Raw genomic sequence first — 19,114 nt, forward strand, 5'->3', positions numbered from 1 at the left:
TCTTGAATTTTTAAAAGAAAAACTAGATGTCTTGTGTGATAAATCTGACAAACATCTGGTTCTTAATCAAAATCTCACATGCTTTGTGATTTTCTGCTTTCATTATATCTCTGGATAAAGACTTTTAGTAGTCCCTCAAATAACTTCAATGATCTTTTGCATCTTTTCCCTTTTGCTTCATTTACATAATTTACCAATTTAACATGCAATTCAGTTTGCACTTCAGTATGCCCTTCAAGGTGACCTTTGAAAAGGTTTCCTAAATGCTGAGGTTATGACTTTGTCAACAGAGGCAACCTCAGCACTGCTGAAGGAGATGACATGTATTGTTCTGCTTTCCTGTGGTTTCAGAGGCAAGGTGCAGATGGCAAAAACGTCTGGGACAACAACATCACCCTTGGATTATGGCAGTAAAGCACAAAATGGAGAAAGCAAGAAAATAAAAAACAGATATTGTAGTATAATAATTCCATAAACTATCACAAAGTCAACTCATTAAGAAATTGTATCAAAGACAATTAGTAGCAGGAGCAGGGGAGTAATTGGGTTTCAACAAGAACACCCTCTCTGAACATTCTCTTTTCTCAGGGATGCCTTCCCTGCAATTTAAAGGCATAGAAGAGGGTACACAAAATGACTGCAGTACAATAAAGTGAATTAAGATTCTACCATGGTTAAAACAATTTTTGCACAAGCCTCACTCATTCCTAATGCCAGGACACTGCAGCAGAATTGTTTTATATTACCATCATCCAAATTATCAGAGGCACTGTACATGTCAAGTAAGAAATGTGTGGACTCAGAAAATGTAAAATAAAGCTCTTACTCTGCTCCCTGTCAAGACATATCCCCTTACACAAAATCTGCTGTATCTTCCACCTCAGTCACTTCCTACTGTCAAGTCAATCAGGGATTTTGTTGCACATTGATTCAGGGAGCCCAAGATCCCAAATGATTAAAGATTATTGGTTCATATTAAACATGATTTCAGCAAGCAAGCATCAATGACCACTGATTGGTAATCACTATTGATTATGCTGGTTTTCTAAGTCTAGGGAATATATTTCAAAAGGGACAATGGCTAGAAAGTTGCTAAACCTCCTTCCTTATGCCTGAACTTCACAGCAAGAACCCACAAAATCATCAGTGGAAAAGACTACACCACCTTCCAGTGCAGCAATATTTCCAATGAGGGGCCTTGGACATATCAGGAGGTTGGGGTAATACAGAGTCCCAGAGCATGATTTGTGGCCTTGAAGTCAACACGCTCCAGCCTCAGGAGAACCCAGAACTGGTAATGGTTTGAAACTGCTGATCAATAGATCCCTGTCTCAACTACTTCACTGCCTACCACCGCTGAGTTCAATCGAAGGAAGGAGTTGAAGAAACCTCAGCTGCAAATTATGCCTAATAAAGTGGTCAACCTACCTCATCACTCTTCAACTGCAGCTGACAAATCCAAGACAAGGACGATATGCTATTGGCCTGCTTACAGTCTGATAATACAAAAAGTCATCTTCCCCTCTCTTTTTCTAATAGGTAAAAAATGTTAAGCATTTAGTTTACAGTCATTTTCTAATGTTGCCTGATATACATTGTGACACATCAAAAATGTTCACAGAATGAATAAAAAATTGTGCTGTCTGCTTCAATATACTACCTCAGTCATCCCTCAGCATTTGATGTTGCCAGTATTTAAATGCCTAAAGCTGCCTTTAATTATTTATTTTATTGCCTTTCTAAACCATTCTTTTCTCTTTCAGCTATTCTTCCCTTTTTCAAATAAAATTATATAAAACCAGTGCCAGCAGTTAGAAGAGATGCAAGCTGGGGTCGATCACCAGCTAAAGCTGATGTTGATGAGGTGTGTGTAACCCAGTGCTGCTCTCTTCACCTCTGTCAGTACTCAACACTGGCGTGCATTCAGTTCCAGATCCACCCAGAAGCTGAAATGGCTTCTTATGTGACCACATTTGAGTCAAAACCGAGTAAAATCCTGTCTTGTGGAACAGTAAGGCCCCCTTCCATTCATTCAGACATGAGAGCACTGCACATTCCACAGGATCCACTGCACCCTCAGGATTTGGTCTTTAACATCACTTGTCCCAGTCAGCAAGAGCAGAACTGAACTACCCACCTCCTGTAATGCCCTTTCAGGGATGGATGAGAAGCATGCAGATGTGCAAAGTATTTAAAAACCACCACTACTGTATGCCCGAGTCTTCCTTGGGAGAGGCTGGCTGAAGACCTGCACCACTTATATTTTGTCTACTCTGAAACCTGAAACTTGAGGTGTGGGAAACAGATCACTGTAAAAGTGCTCCACAACAAAGACAATTCGACATGCTCCTGAGATCGTGAGTTAACCTGCAATTAGAGATTGCAAACTGGCAAGAAGGAGTCCCAATTACATCTCTTCCTACTGTAGACTGATACATTAGCAAATATTTATCAGGAAACCCTTAGATGGATTTAGTGATGTCAGGAAATAAAAGATAGATCCAGCTGGCTTTAAACCAGGCACAATGGCAGCAGCAGCACCTGTATCCAATACATCCATACAGATTGGGGAATTAATACCCCAGTTAGCCAGGGTGGAGGTTAGAACTGGATTTCTCCTGAGAAAAAAGCACTATTCCTGTGCAGTGGGACACCATGGAAAATACTGAACTTACTGCAACATGAGCAAAAATCCATTCTGCCGAGGATGAGACACCCACTTTCATCTTCATTTCTGAACTCAGCTCTAGTAGGAAGGCAGGAGGCATAAAGAGCTGGCAGGCTGCTGCATTATCTGATCTTTACAAAGGGTATTTGTGTTAGGCACGGAGCTTAATTTAGGAAAGTTTGATTTTCCTTTCCCTGCACCCATTCCCCTGCTAACATTTTATTCAAGGAATCAATTAGGCCTTGATCAACCATTGATCGAGAGTTCCCAATGGGGAGCCCTAATGCATTTTATCTGCAGCTATTGTTCCTAAATACACTTATTTCTGAGTATGCACTTAATTCTTTTCATCAATACTGTGCTATCCTTCAACAAGCCTGTTAATAACATTTTGGAAGTGCACTTTCAGTGAAATCCTACTTAGACAAATGAATTAGTGAAACTACCGGGATTTCCTTTGGTGTGTTCGGTTTTTTCAGTTGCACAGGCAAATAGATTCCATGCACCTCATCTCCTCTGCCTAAAAAAAGGTTAAAGTGATATGTTTGAGTTCAAGATACTAAATGGAAAACTGTTCAGAACAAATGGAAAAAGCTAACCAATAATGCTTTAAAGCAAACATTTATTATTTTTCACTGAATTCCTTATGGAATGAAAGATGTGCTTTACACACTCCAGAATTCTTCGCTGTCATTAGCATTTTCCTAGCAATATTTCTTTTAAAGACCCATAAGCTGCCGATCAACTTTAACAAGACTTGAGCATGCGATTAAATCAGTCACATGGGTTCAAGCATGCACTTAGGTTATGTGCTGAACAGGGAGAGATTTAAACCCATGCCTGACTGCTTTGCTGAAAAGAAGCCAAAGTAAATTGGCTATAATTAAATTCTTTTGATGAAATTTCTGCAACTCCCTATTGTGGGATACCAGTACTGAAATGCTAATAAACTAGTTAAAATTAAGCTTATTACCAAGTAAAATAAACCACAGAGACACTTCTGTCTTTTCTTAGCTTATACCACCATTTATATAAAATTATTTTGCATTAGAGAAATAAAATACTTGACCAGCGCTAAAACGTGCGACTCACAGAGCAGTAATTGCAGTGCATCCCCATCCAGGAGGCAATCTATAGATTCCTCCACATCTGTCTGCACTGCTACTCCTGTTGATCCTGAGAAACAGCTTTTAGCTACATCAGCACTCACTGCAAAGCCCAAATTCCAGAACGCTGCCAGAGAGCAGCTATGTGCCAGGAACTGATTTGTTGGTGGACTTGGTAATTTTAAAAGTCTTTTACAAACAAACCAAATGGAACTTTAACTGGAAAATAAAGCATTGACACACAGGCTGCTCAGAAACCATTGCATACATATGCCGGGACTTGCACATCCTCACAGAAACACCAGAGAGAGTTCAAATTGCCCTTGTCCTCCAGACAGCCTTCTCTGCATGCAGACAAGTGCACACAGTACCCACACAGATTCTCTTCTGAAATTATCCCAGCCCTGCACAGCAGCAGGAACAGCCCTGTAGGCTGTGGCAAAGGAGGATACAGGCACCCAATTACTCTACCACCACTTAAAAGAGTTCTAACAATAAGAAGGGAATGGTGTAGGCAAAGTCAAATGCTGATGGAGAAACATTGCCAGAAAAGGGCCATCTGAACAGTGGCGCAGTGACCACTCTGCCAGTTTTGCAGGATTTTCCACAGCCTGTTGTTTTCCTGTAACTTAAGACCATCTCTAAACTGCATACAGTTTGGGTGATCCTGTCTCTTCACTTTCGGCTCCGTTTCTCCCCTTTAAGCAATGTTAACATGCCCTGTGAGTGTGTTTTGGACAGCCCTGTGGGCTGTGCTGACTGGGAACATGAAGCACTTCATTACCTGAGGAGACATTTCTGCTGCACTGTCAAAGACAAACATGGAAAACTTTTAAGCTCTCTTGACAGAAACTCAATGAGAACAAGTTTCTGCAGTAGCCTTGAACTAAACTTTCTATATGAATAATTCCATCATTTTTTTCGTGAATCCCTCCCTCCCACCAGCGAGCAGCTCAGCAGGATCAGATCATTTCTGTGAGCAACTGCACATGAGTGCAGCAGGTGGAAGAGATTCTGTTTTTCCATTTTCTAAAGCCAAATGTGCAAGAGGTTGTGAGGACTGAACTGTATTTGAAATCATATCCACTAAATTCCAACCTGATGTCTTTGTATGGGACAAGGCAAAATATAAATCAGAAATTAAAACAATTTTCAATTTCTTTTCAGAAACAAAGCAAGAACTGCATCAGTCTACAGAATATATTTTTTATAAGATAGCAGCAAAAGCTATATTGGAGCAGCACGGAAAACAGGAACATTTTCACACATTTCATGAAAAACAGAAGTAGCCATTATTTTTCAATCCTCTGTGGGCTATTCTGTGGGCCATTTTCAACACAGCTAAGCAGGCATGGAATTTAGGCTGTAATTTTCACAGGGACCCAAGCGAGTTAATGGCCTAATCTTTATTGAAAATTCTCATCTTAACTTCAAGTTGCCAATAGCAGTAACTGCTCCTATAATCCATTATCAGTCAGTGATTCGTCAATGCTTTTGTTCTTTCCTGGCTTATGTTATTTATGTTACATGTTATGTTTGACATTTAAAAATGGGAAAAACAAAACAAAAACCCAACAACTTAAGCCTCCCCCCCTCCCCCACCAAACACAACACAAAAAGCCAACCCCACTTTAGGGTGGTTTAGTTATGTTCTTTCATTTGTAGGCATTACATACCTCTGCCTGCAAATCATATAAAATGCAGACATCTACGGAAAAAAAAAGTCACCTATTACAGCTGCAAAAAAGCAAATATGGACTTTTCTTTTTCTATGCTTCCAGGAGAATCATCACAGTAAAAATAAATACAGATGCTAAAACCAGGAGGATTATACATGGTAGAAGACTGTGCATTTTATTAGCATAATTTACATTCTAGCAGTATCCAATCTGGTGTTGAGAAATATGAGTATTCAACCTTTGACAGGATAGGGCTCTGCTGCTTTCTCCTTATCACAATAAAATTAAGGTTAACCCTCTCAGTACTCCATGGATCTGTTATAAATACACAGAGAGCCTCATATTGAAATGTCAAACGTGTAAAAATGCCAAATGCTGCTCCGTATTGATGGAAACAAATACTAAAGAGAATATTCTGCCTATAGACAGGCAGCCATGCACATAAACATCCACATGACTCCAGAAATGTCACTGGAGTTTGGACTGCTTCAAATGGGGGCATAAATGTAGCCTGAAAAAATACTGCACTCAAGAGCGGCAACAACCTACCTTAGTTCTCATAATCACACCAACTCCTTTCAATACCCAGTCTCTCGGGCTGGAACTTCTGACCTCAAAAAGTTAAAAGCCACACTTTAGGAACTTTTATATGAATGTGTGCGAACACCAGCTGGAGTTTCCAGACCCCTCAGGCGCTCACATTGAGCTGAAGACAGCCTATGAACCAGTCCCTCTGCTGCTTTGAGAACAGCCAGGACAAAATAAAAGGGCTATAGGTTTTTCCTGACAACCATCCTATAGGAATGCATTCCATCACAGTCCATATTCACTTCTGCAGAAGTCACGAGATTCATATTTTACAACACAACTAGTCAGGACTGTTGGAGGGATGGTGACCAAGGTGTGAGCTCAGGCCCTGCCAAGGAGATCTACAATGCAGTTCCAAGAGACAAGGCACTTCCTTCCTACACTGAATCCCTGAGCTTTCTCCAGTCCCCCTCTCTTCACAATATCACACTGGATAGCCAGCTCAGAGAAAGAGTTTTGAACTTTAGGGCAGCATTTATCTCATGAGATCAAGATGAACTTTTATCCATCAAGAAAAGAAAAGATGACAACCTAGGGCATAAGATCAAGTTTAAAAGCTTAAAAGCTTAGAGAAGACCAAATCACTGGAATGAGAGGCAGAGGCAGTTTTTGGGCTTCTCCCAAGCTGATGAATGAGAACAGGTCAGTTGAGACTGCTGCGAGTCCTAGTTCACCTCCACAGCTGCACACCCTTCCACAGCAAGTGAATAAAAGCCCTGTGCCAAAACACTGTCCGTGAATGGCTGTAAAGAACTTTTGCCAGGATGTTTTTTAGTCACTAACACAGCACTAAAGCAACAGTGCCAGCAACGGATACAGAGAGACTGCTTCAGTGCCCGGGAGCCCAGGCGGTGTGTCCACACACACAGGGATGCACATCCACCCCGTGGTTGGTATTGCTCAAAGGGATAATTTGCAGAGTCCTTTCCTCCTGCACACAAAACTAACCTTACCTTCTTCTGATTTTCCAAGGACCTGCATTAACTGATTTACTGCGGTGGACTTGTCTGGGTTTGCTACTTCCCCGTACACGTGGCAATATTGTTTTTCACATCAGGAAAGCCAGCAACCAAACTCTAAACATGCTGTGTGAAAAATATCAGTTTTAGGCTGCTGCTGGTTTATTTTTTCTGCAGTAGGCAGGACTACAAGTGTAACACAAACTATTGATTTCCTCAGTATAAGATTTAAAGTCATACAGGAACATTAAGAGCCTCCAATCTGATCATCTGCAACACCCAGACTGCAGCAATTTGTTAACTCAGTAAAACTGCACTTGAGCTGGAGCCCATATTTTAGACTCTGTTTTGATCTTACAGACAACTGGAAGGTACTACCTCTCACAGTATGTGAGTCAGAGGAAAGTTAATTTCCTGATCTCTTTATTAAGAATCAATAAAAACCACTGCAAACCAACAGGCTGGAGGAGGGACAGAATCCTTCCTGATACTTTTTCACTGTCTTTACCTCTGAAGAGTGAGGACAAACATTCTCTGTGACACACCTGTCAACCTAACAGCACTGACTGCTTTATGAATAAAAACACTTAGTTGGTTTCTTGTCTTTTCTCCATACCCACACATTTACTGATCTACCAGCCTCAACACCAGCCAGCAACAGGACTTCTACCAGATGATGATTTGGAACATAAGAAACATTTCTTTTATTAACCTAATCCAAAACATTTTCATGTATTTCTTCTGTGTTCAGGACAGGTCTTTATTTCAGGTCTGCCATTATTTTAGAAACTACTATAATTACTCTTTGTAAGATCTCCTAAGCAGAGAATCTCTTTCCTTTCCCAAACTGAATCTAGGTTGTTTCCATAATCCCTTTTCATGACAGTTCTCTTCCACCTTTCTCACACTTCTAATCATTTCTGTAACCAAAACTCAACTTTATATTCACAGTGAGGCGAGTCTGTTATACAATGACATGATAATATTTTCTAACTGATCTTCTTTCTAAATATAACCAAGTGTTGTGTTTGGGTTTTGGAGGCTCATTGCATATTAAGTAGATGCCTTTACTCCTGTATGATGTGTAGATATTTCCACCAAGAGCTGAGTGTAATTCAGAATCCAATAATGCATGCAAGTAATTTTAAATTGTCCCTTCTACTGTAATTATCTGGCAAGTTATTTCCATGTTCCAGCTACAAAATGCTACAGAACCGAGCTCTTTAAAGTCCCTCAGAAGGGCACCTGACAATCACTCACTTATATGACTAATATATAATCACTCTTATCACTAACATACTACTAATTATATAAATAATTTCTTTATTAATGAACACAGTGTTGTGGGGGGTTTTGGGGGGTTTTTGTTTGTTTGTTTGTTTGTTTCTTTGTGGGGGTTTTTGGGTGGGTTTTTTGTTTGTTTTGGTTTTTGTTTGGTTGTTTTTGGGGGGGATTTGTTTGTTTGCTATTGCCTTTCCATTCCTAAAGAAAGTGTTTAGGACATGTACCACTCACGTATCTGATGAATGTTAATTCATGTAAAGTTTTGCCACCTTCCCTGTGATTATCAAGTTCCCTCAGTCTTCAACTGTAAGGGGCTTTTGATTTAATAAGCAGGTGGCACACGATTATGCCATTGTTTTGGATTTATTAATGTGAGATTTTTTTTAAAGAAAAGGATAAAGATAATTCAGACAGGCAATATTGCCCTTACAACTGAAGGAACCATGGTCAAACATAAGCAAAATGTGAAAGCACAAACAAAAGCTGTGTTTATTGAACTTTTATGCATTTACCCTGGCTTTCCACTAGGCTCTAAGTACACATGTGCTGCAAGGAGCAATGTGGAAAGATAATGAATTTTATGCCTTTGCCTGTGCTGAGGACACTTCCTTTTTAACAATATCAATGTGGCTCTTAAACCATAAACATATATTAAAAAATCCTACTCACTCTGATGATGCTCCTAGTAAGGTTTGTTAGCTTCTTTGCTTTTTTGGTGGGGTGTTTTGGTGTTTGTGGGCTTTTTTGGGGGTTTTTTTTGTTTCCTTTTTCTTTTTTGTTAATGACAGATGCACTTGGCAGTATCTGTGACCTTGAGTTGTACACTTGAGCAAACAAGACAGCCCAGTCCTGCCAGGCTGCTTATGCATTCTGAGAGAGCTCCTTCTGAGAGGAGTATCTCAAGGAAGACAGAAGCATGATGTGCATACCAAGCCAAGTGCTTCATGATTTATTTATAGGGAAAAGGGGCATATAAATTTGCTGAAGGGGAAAGAAAAATGAAGAATTTGACTTACCTTGTCGGTGTAGACGAAGAACAGAATCACAACAGTGAGCTCCAACAGAAATATAATTAACAGCATGATAAAAAACTGTCAAGAGAAGAAAGGACAGGGGATAAAACAAAAGCAAAAGCCATCAACATCTATTTCAGCTTTTTCTGGATGCACAGCAAGTACATTGAGCAGATCATGCAGAATGGGGAGTGGGAGTCGTACAGGCAGCAGGATACAAAGCTGCTGCAACTGAAAAACAGGTAAAGGACTACTCAGGAAACACCAGAGTGTCTGGGCAGAGGCACGGCTCATTTATAGCACTGGCTTCAGTAGAACAGCCTAAAGCCCCACCAAGAGCAAGCCAGTGCTCTCTCTGACAGCAAACCTGGAGGAATCTTCCCATGCTAGGTTTTCTTTATCTTTTTCCCCACTGGACAGCAGTGATGATATCCAATGATATCCATGAAATCCACAGCTTAACCTGCCATGGCAAGAAAAGGTAGCCTGGGCCATAAATCCTAAAGTCATAGCTCCTTTCAAGGGTTATTGTGGGATCAAGGGGGAAGTGAAAGGTGTACCAAGTTAACTTTATGAGCAGTTTCAGGGAGCTACACAAATCACCCATGAGTTTCAGCTGTAAGGGGCTGATTTGTACTGAAGACACCAAAGCAAAGTTGGGCCACCTCTATTTCTTCTCATAAGCCATGGAACTGCCTAAAAGCCAGGAGTTGAAAGCTCAAAGAACTGGATAAAGAAGTTTTTTAACACAGGGATTTCAGGTAGATTCTCTAAAGCCCTCAGCTCTGATTGACTTCAGTGAGAGGACTGCTGGCAATGGCAAACACTTCTGGGAAAGCACATCCTCTGTATTTTGTTACCATGCCGGATGGGTCTGCAGCAGCATCAACACAGCACTTGCAGTCTTTAGAGGGAGTGCCATCAGAGCGTTAAAGGAAACTGAGTTTTGCATAGACAGGTAAAGAAGAGAGTCATTTGGAAACTTTTTAGGCTGAGGCAAAGGTCCAGCTCCCTATAACACAAAATTCACACACTTAGCAACCTGTAAGGCTGGAATTCTAATACTGAGCAACACTGACTTAATTGGAATCCCATCCCCAAGAGAAAAACGCAGTTACTGTCTCTTCATCCACAAGGCAGCAAACCTATGAAAGTTTAATAGCCACTAAGCCTTCATCAGAATTTCTGCTCTGCCTGGTAAGCCAAAACCAAACCTTTGAACCCATGGATTTATGTGACTGAATGGAGGGCAAGAAGTCACAAGGGGGAAAATACTTTTCTTCCCTGGTACAATTACTGTGTCTACAGAAGTCATTGCATTTTGCCCCATGAATCTTAAATTATTTATTTTCAAATTTTCATCACCAGTATTTTTACACCTGCCTGACCCTAATACTGGATCCTATTACTGCCCAGTTTTGAATCACAGACCTCATTTATGCCTGTGATCCAAGCTGATTTCCATATCATTACCAGCCAACACTGACCTTCTGTATGGCCTTGCAAACCTGTCTTGGTGCAGCATGCTTATTTTTTACAATTTTAGCCTGCTCCACAGCATTAACTGAAACAGGATAAAGCATATATACCCCTCTTCGAAAAGATGCACAGACACTTTGTTCTATCTATTTAGCTGTAGAGTGTTTTGCTCATCCATAAAAGCATCACTTTTCCAAAATGTGCATGCAAACACCGTTTTCTCCCTGTGAAATTCCCTGGCATAGGTAGGATTGCATGAGACAATTTCTAGAACAAAGGAGAAAGACTGTTTGTTACCCATTATATACAGTGATCAGCATTTCCTACCACAGGACCTCAGTTTCATCAGCTTATCATTTTGCCAAACCTTAATTGTCTGTGCTGATATATTCTGTGCTTCTTTCTGTCAAAAGGATAAAAGCTTCTGGAAGAACATCAAAAATAGCACTCCAATTACTCCTAAGAATGAAGCTGGGCAAAGTGTGCTATTCTTCCCAGGTTAAATTTCTGGTGCTTTAATTGGAAATCCTCTCATACTGCAGCGTTCAGAGCAGGGACCTGACACAGTGCAGCTCCATTTCAGGAACAGAAATTTCAGCCTTTTGTCTTACCCAGCTGTGAGTGGATGTTTGTGGTAAAGTTATTAGCTTTCAAGAGACTGCATTTCACACATCGTAGAGATGAGAGGGCTCAGCAGCTAAAACCTGCAAATCGTCCACCCACATGGCTCACACACAACCAGACAACTCACAGACAATCCCACAGATCTTTTCTGCTCCTGTGGTGCCTTTCTGCCATATCCCCAAAGCCAATAACCTCCAGTCCCACTTCACAGGACACCACCTGGAACAGGGGGTATGTCCAGGAACTGGAATAAAACTTAGGGATCTGTTTTTCCTGTGCACTCAAGAAAGCTTTTCCTCCCTTCTCTGCACACAGCAGGCTGGAGAGAGTACGGATGAAGCCACGAGTGACTGTAGGAGAAAAGCTATCCCAAGTAAGAACATTTCAGACAGCAGATGGGGAATGGTTTGGCTTAGGACATGATCTGGCTACAAGTTTTAGAAAAGCTGGTCCTACAATCAGCAGACAATCCAGGCAGGAAGCACAGGGGGCAGGGGACACTTTTGTACATGGATACCCAGGAGGAATGAGGCCTTTGAGATGATGGTGGCCTGGGGAGGGCCCCATGCTGGAGCCATGGGAAAAAAAAAGAGCAAGAAATGAGGAGTGGCCATAAAAGAAAAGCATCCTGCACTGATCCCCATGACTGAGTACACTGTGCAGGGAATGGACAGGAGACTGGCAAGGGAAGAGGAAAGGGATCTGGAGGGAAGCTGAGGTGTTTTCTCAAGCGCATTATTATTCTCAATACTAGGATCAGTAATTAAAATTTCATCTTAATTGGCAACAAATGAAGTGAAATTTCACATCTCAAGAGTAATTTCACCTACAACACCAACTCTGCAAAAACTTCCAGCTTCAGACTGGAGCAGGGAGCTGCTCTTGCAGCTGTGTCATTGTGTCCACCAGCTGAGGGAGGCTGGACCTTCTGGCGAGACCCTGCCTTCCTCAGGTCATGCTAGACAAATAGGTATGGCACTGACATCAGAAAAGATGCTAAAACTGTGGAGTCGAGCACTCAAAATTTAGGAAGTCTCAGAATAAAAAAAATCCTCTCAGTGATGGTTATGTATCATGTCTAAGTCTTTCCCTACACAGACTGAGAGGAGGGTGCCCCAAGCTGGGAATTTGGTTTTATGCACTGCAAATCTTGGAAGCCATACAGTGAACCAAAACTAATGTACATTGTTCAGAAAGTCAAAACCTACATAAGGATTATCCTTTATCTCCACAGAAAAATATCTCAGTTTTATATAAAGTATCTAATTCTATCCTCTTTTACATTTGGAAACACTGACAGAGCCCACCTGGCTGTATCACAGATAACTAACAATTATTAGGAATCCCCAGGTGTGCAGACAGTAGAGACCTGAGCTGTATCTTTTATTACAAACGTTAATTAAGTGAGATCAACCTCAAGGCAGAAGCTTCACACTCATCACCTGGTAAAAGCTACAAGCACTTGCATGTCAGCTCCTCTGTCATCCCCCTTCTAAAGGAGAGCTGCACCTGAACCCAAACCAACACCTTGGAAAGCAGCAACCAAGGCTTCAGCCTGTGCTGGCGGCAAAGCAAGGCCTGCACACTGCAGCCCATCCTGTGATCCACCAGAATAAAGTGCCTGCACGGGCACAAGCACAGCGTGCTCCTCTGGCCCACAGCACCTTCCAACAACAGGTCATTTTCAGTTCCATCCTCAGTATCATCCCAAAGGGAATGATTCCCAGACTAGGGCCGGACCCAGCTTGGCATACACCATTCAAATTTAGAAGGGAAAAACCATGAACTCACCGAAGGCTCACAGCACCGAAACCCCCACCACACCTGCTGGAAACTCTCACAGCTGCTTTTCAATTGAGTTCTCTCACTGTGGTGATAAATACTGAGAAGAACAAAATTGAGTTTTGTTTGGTTCACTGGGGCTGTAGGCTATTGGTATAATAAAGATTTATGCATGGAGAAACAACAATCCCAAAGCAGAGCATTCATGTGAAACTCCATAAAAAAAGATTAATCTGACCTTGTACAGAGAAATGCTTTACCATACTGCTTGTCAAACAGTGGGATGCAACCCAGAAGAGGTTCAGTGGAGAGGTCCCCACTGCTCAGCTTTTCATAAGCTACACCTGAAATAACTCCATAGAAGATTTGATGAGGAGGGAGGTAAGGTAACACCTTTCTGTCCAACACTGTTGATTTCCAACCCCTAAGAAAACTAAGGCCAGTTTCCCGGCAGCTTTATATTCTACGAAGCCTTTGACTTTCCCACAGATTCTCATTAAAGGTGCATGGAAAAGGAAGTATGCCACTGCTACCAAACCTACATCATGGATTTGTACCACCCTCCCGCTATCAGGCAGAAAAGTCTGCTAGAGGAGAGGAGGTCCCAACTTTCAACTCCATCCCCATGGGATCTGTACCAGGCTTTTGACTCACTACTTCCAGTTCTGTTCATTCAGGCTGCTGCTACCAGTTGGAGAATCAAGAACTGTACCCTGTGTGCATCACTTCAAGCACGTTTCCATTGCTGCTCACACAGGCAGAGAACAACAAGTTAGTTGTATTTCCCTCCCAAACAAAGAGGATTCCCTGGTTTCTCAGATGCTACAGACTCTTGCCTCTCTGCATGACGACTGACATCACACACTAATACACAGGACTGGGTCACTTGCTTCCTCACTCCTCTCCCTCCCAAATCTTCTCAATAGCAAGATCATGTTGCTCACATTGCCCGTCTCTCTCCGTGTCAGGAGTAGCTGATCTTCTCTCAGTCTCCCAAAGACAAAAGTGACCCAATACAATGATAACCAAGGTGTGATTGTCTTCTTAGCCTCCTAATATTTTGCTATGAGACTAAATGTGATATACCTGATGGCAAACTCGAGACTGTCGTGTTTCCACTGCTTGCTGAAGTAATGCTTTCAGTTTGATGGGGGAGGGGGGCTGTCTCAGGAGGACACAGTAGGATCTCAGTGTGCCAGACCTGTTCCTCAACGTAGGTCATGACAGGAGACAGAAGCTCCTTGCAAAGATATATTCAAATCTTCTTCAACAAACATGAAAGTAGTAGGAAGACCTGAGAGCCAGCTGTTTCTTTTGAATAGAGATCCATTCCAAAACAATTTTAAAGTTCATGGCCTAGCAAATATATTGCTTACACCAAACTGCATACAAATCAGTAAAACCTTCCTAAGAAACTGAACAAACAACTTCAACAGACAGCCTGTGCTGTTTTCCATCACATTTAAACAGCCTGCAAGGTGGAGAGCTGGCTTCCTTTCTGACAGACACTACAAAGTACAACACATAAACAGGGAGGTTGCTCCTGGAAAATGCTCCAGCAAGGTAACGGCCCTCCACCTGCACCAGCTCCCAGGATGAAGAGGAAAAAAAGAGAAAATTTACAGCCAGTCCTTCTTCTGTAACATTAACTACAAGTTTGGTACAGTGATGATACAAATGATACAAGCATTTTGCCCTTTAGTGAGGCTGGATTACCAAATCCTCACTGATCTTCAATTTCAGTATTACATTTTACTTCCCAATGAATACACACACACCCCAGGAGAAGAAATTACAAACAATTCTTTGGGGTAAGACAGTTGGTCTTCATAGCCTGGAAGGGTTATTAATTTGTCTACCTGGTCTTAGTATGTGCATATATAAACTTCGGTGCTCAAGAATGAACCACCTCTGGCTGCTAGAAGGCAGAATCTCTTAGAATCACAGAAATACAGGTTATCAGTGACCTCTGAGGACTGCCTGGTTCAACCCCTTCCTAAAAGCACAGTCAGCTACATGAAGCTGTTCAGAGCTGTGCCCAGTCATCTTAGGAGCATCTCCAAGGATGAAGATGGACAGTCACCCACAGCCTCACTGGAGACCTTTTTCCAATACTTGACTATATTCATGAAAAGAAAAATAACAGAAATATCCTGCATCTCTAATTGGAATTTCCTTTGGTTTTAAACTGTGCCAGTAATCTCTTGTACCATCCCCGTGAATCCTTCCAAAAGCTCTGTCTTCCTTATATTGTACTACAAGGTAGTCAAAGACATGAATAAATTATCCTCCCTGCCTTAATTTCTTTAGACAGAACAAACTCAGCTCTCTCAGTCTGTCCTTGCACATCATGTGCCCCACAGTCATCACAGTGGCTCTCCACTGGATCCCTTCCCTTCTACTATTCATGTGTCTCCTCTACTGGGGCCTTTAAATTGGGTTCAGCACTTTAGCTGTAGCCTTTTCTTATTCCGGAAGAAGGTGTCATTGCTTCTCCATGTCAAGGAATGTAAAGGAATGTGGGGCTTGGGTATGGTCCACAAAGACCCAATTACTACATTTATCATTTTATTCTGAGACAAAGCTACATTTGAAAGATCTTTCATTGATTTTCAGATTGTAACTTGATATGAACAGAAATACTGTCAAAGGTAACCTCACATCCTGCACACATCCTTCTCTTCTCATCCTATATTTAATACTGAAGGTGTAAATGGTATCTGTCCTTTTTGAATAAATTATGTCAAACTTGAACCTACTGTCATGGAAAGAAAATGAGCTCTATCCCTGCTGAAACCAGGACACCTAGAAATCCACAGAGCTCCATTTTAAAGTCAGAAGAACTTAATGCATTTTATAGAAGCCACGTTTTAACATGCTGCCTGAACATTTAAAATTGTCCTCAAATTTAATTTGAGGCAATTTAAAATCACCTCTGTAATTATTCTATTATTATATAATGGATTATATTATTTATATTTAAATATTATTTAATGGATTCAGTGATGATGTTTCATTACTATGGTTGACATTGTTAAGATCTTTTCTCTTCCTGCAGAAGTGTGGCATCTCCATGCCCAACCTATTTATGACAGATGCATCAACAAACTTTGATGCATTAGTCGAGCACCAAAAGGGGTACCACCGTCAGAGGTGCTGAATGCCATAAACTATTGCCAAGTTTACTGCATATTCCACACTTTGGAAAAATTTAAGCCACCTAAAAAACAGTCTGAATCAATGCCAGAATTGGCACTGAGATGCCGAAAAAAAAAAAAAAAAGAACTCCAGGTACTGGAGAACCACCCACTCTTTATAAGGGTCCTGGTTTTTTGCCATTGTTGTATCTGGCTTTGTAAGCAGAGCAGTATGAAGTTCATCCTCAAGCATCTTCAGACTTCCCAGAATAGCTTTTTAATAACATACTGGTACTTGACTTTTACAGAATAAAACCTCATATGGTACAGATTTTGTCAGCACTCCAAAAAAAAAAAAAAAACCCAAAAAAACCCCCAATGAAACTTTCTTCCACTTTTGAAAGCAAAAGTATTCAATGTATCACTAGTTCTCACAAGAAGTTTGATTCAACGTAATTCCCTGAATGCATCTTGATCTGATATATTAATAGGGAGTAGGAAGATTATGAAAGATTCTCTTTTTTTTTTTTTTTTTTAATTCCTTTGATTTTCTTTTCCAAGGCACTGAGCAAGGAGAGGAGAACAGAAGAGAAAGTGCAGTGGGAATTGTACTTAGAAGTGACTTCCTCTGGAGCCTGGAAGACTTGAACAGAAAAAGACAGAGCAGTGAACGAGAAATGACAGGACAGTGCCAAGACCGCAACAATAACTGGAATTACACTCAACAAAATCCCAGTGTATTAACCTACTACATGAACTGCAGAGCAGAAGGGAAAGGACAGTTTGTTTCCACCAATTTCCATCACAGTGGATTCCGACTGCACATCCCAGTACCAAAGGTTTTGCTGACACTCGCTCCGAATGTTCCTTTCGTTAGTTCCATGCACTTGCTCCTACTTAGCCTCCTTTGCAGCACCACGAATGTTCCCTTTCTGTCCACAGCATTTACACTCCTTGAATATTTGTAGATTTATGTCCCATCTGAGCCCTCTCTCTCCCATGTTGTGCATATTTAGCTCTTTAAGTACTTCCTTGGAAGTAAATCTCCTTAGTCTCACAACCATTTTTTTTTCAGCATAAAAATGATAAGTTTGCTCATAAACTGTAAAAAGGCAGTAATGTATATGAGCAAACTTACGAACAGAAACTCCATTATGAAAACGTCATGTATCTAAATTTGGTTCATCAGCTATTATTCTCTGAAAGCCTTAATGGCTAATTCATTCTGATTGTGACAAAGCCTTTCATGCCTAATGCTTGCTGGATATATAGTACAGCTCTGTTTATGTTTGGACTATGTATTTTATGAATGTGCAAAAACTCCTGCTGATCAATAAAGCTCAAAGAAATCTGCAGTAATTATTTCTGGGAAAATATACAACATATGCAGCCTTAACACACTAACAGTGTTTCATTTTAGTCTCATTACTGCTTTCAGTTGGAATCACTCAGTCCTACTGCATTAGTGAGTGAGAGTTGAGAGACTTAATATTCCCACACTATGCATCAAAGGATTTTAAGTAGTATTTTATGGCATCTCTAGGTTTTTTTTCATATTCTACAGAAACTGTTTTAAAATCAATGAAGTGTCATCAAATATTAGCCAGGTATCACTCTCCTATCACAATGGAGGGTGGATCACAGATTCACCTTCAGCAGATCACAGATTCCTTAGCAGTAATAAAGGTCCCTCGGGCCTTTGACTTTTATAAGGGTTGCTTCATTTCTTCTGCAAACATAATTAAAAGGTGTGACATGATCTGGCATGATTTTATACCAGTCAGGAGAAAAATTCATCTTACTTGTGAAGTATGGGTGGCTGAAGAAGAAAACAAAACATCAGAGTAGCTCTTTCAAGTCCCTGTGCCACTCCACTCATGACAAAGCAGCTGCTTGAGTCCATCTAACACAGGGAAGGGCTACAGTCAATACAATTAAAAGGTTCTGCCTTGGCTTTAATCCAACCTACTCCATCTGTGGTGATGCCATGCAATGTTCTTATTTCAAGGAGTGTCAAAACAGTGCCTAGAAATGTGATGTGTGTGTACATGAAGGAGATGGTGAGAAGATGGGCAAGGAGAAAATAAAGGACAAGGTAAAGTATTTTGTCTGTATTTAAATTCCATTGCTGGTTTTACCCCCAGTTTGGGGTTCTGAAATGTGCTACAAAGAAGCAGCTGCATCAGCTGCACATACATCAGTCTTGTAGTAGCTTAAAAAATGAAGAAGCAGGCATTGCGGCCTACCTAAATCTGCCTTTTAGCTGGTAATACTGAGAGTCTGAAATATCTATAACATCAAATCAACTCTGGCTGTACCTTGTGTGGCATCAGTGATTTACACAAAGTAGCCTCCATTTCTTTACCTCCAGAGTTACATTTTTCTGAGGTTCAGGTAATTCTATCCCTTACAGAGAAAGAAGTCAATGTTGCTCTTCAATATAGGTTGTATTACTAAGGTGGTTAAAAATAACAAAAAGAATGACTGGGAGTAAAAGCACACATGCTGCTTTACTAAGGCTATTGCTTTCTATCCGAGGAGATAATCTTATTATTAGGGGGGAAAAAATAGCAAATGTTATGCTCAAAAGTGACATGAATGTCTGGGCTGGCAAGGAACACACAGGTTACCTGTCATTTACTTTCAGAATGGGAGTAATTCTGTTGTCTTTCAGTTCTTGCAGGTGATCCTAGGTCTGGATGTGGAAATGGCTCAGAGCCAGGCTTCTTTTGAAGAATCTCTGGCACATGAGAGTTGGTTGAATGCTGAGACAACAGATGGGAGGGAGAAGGGAC

General features: G+C 41.0%; 1 protein-coding gene across 4 annotated transcripts in view; it reads right to left on the reverse strand.

The window, feature by feature from the left end:
• The window catches only part of TSPAN4 (tetraspanin 4), a 414,205-nt gene that overhangs the window by 40,288 nt on the left and 354,803 nt on the right, over positions 1-19,114 (reverse strand). For all 4 annotated transcript variants that reach the window (XM_066187759.1, XM_066187757.1, XM_066187758.1 and 1 more), the window contains one exon: positions 9,301-9,375. In XM_066187759.1, coding sequence (XP_066043856.1) covers positions 9,301-9,375 — 75 coding nt within the window. The remainder of the gene's footprint in view (positions 1-9,300; positions 9,376-19,114) is intronic.

The sequence above is a fragment of the Chamaea fasciata genome, unplaced genomic scaffold, assembly GCF_029207755.1.
Source record: "Chamaea fasciata isolate MVZ Bird 193981 ecotype frontalis unplaced genomic scaffold, bChaFas1.0.hap1 SCAF_7, whole genome shotgun sequence".
NCBI classification, from domain to species: domain Eukaryota; kingdom Metazoa; phylum Chordata; class Aves; order Passeriformes; family Sylviidae; genus Chamaea; species Chamaea fasciata.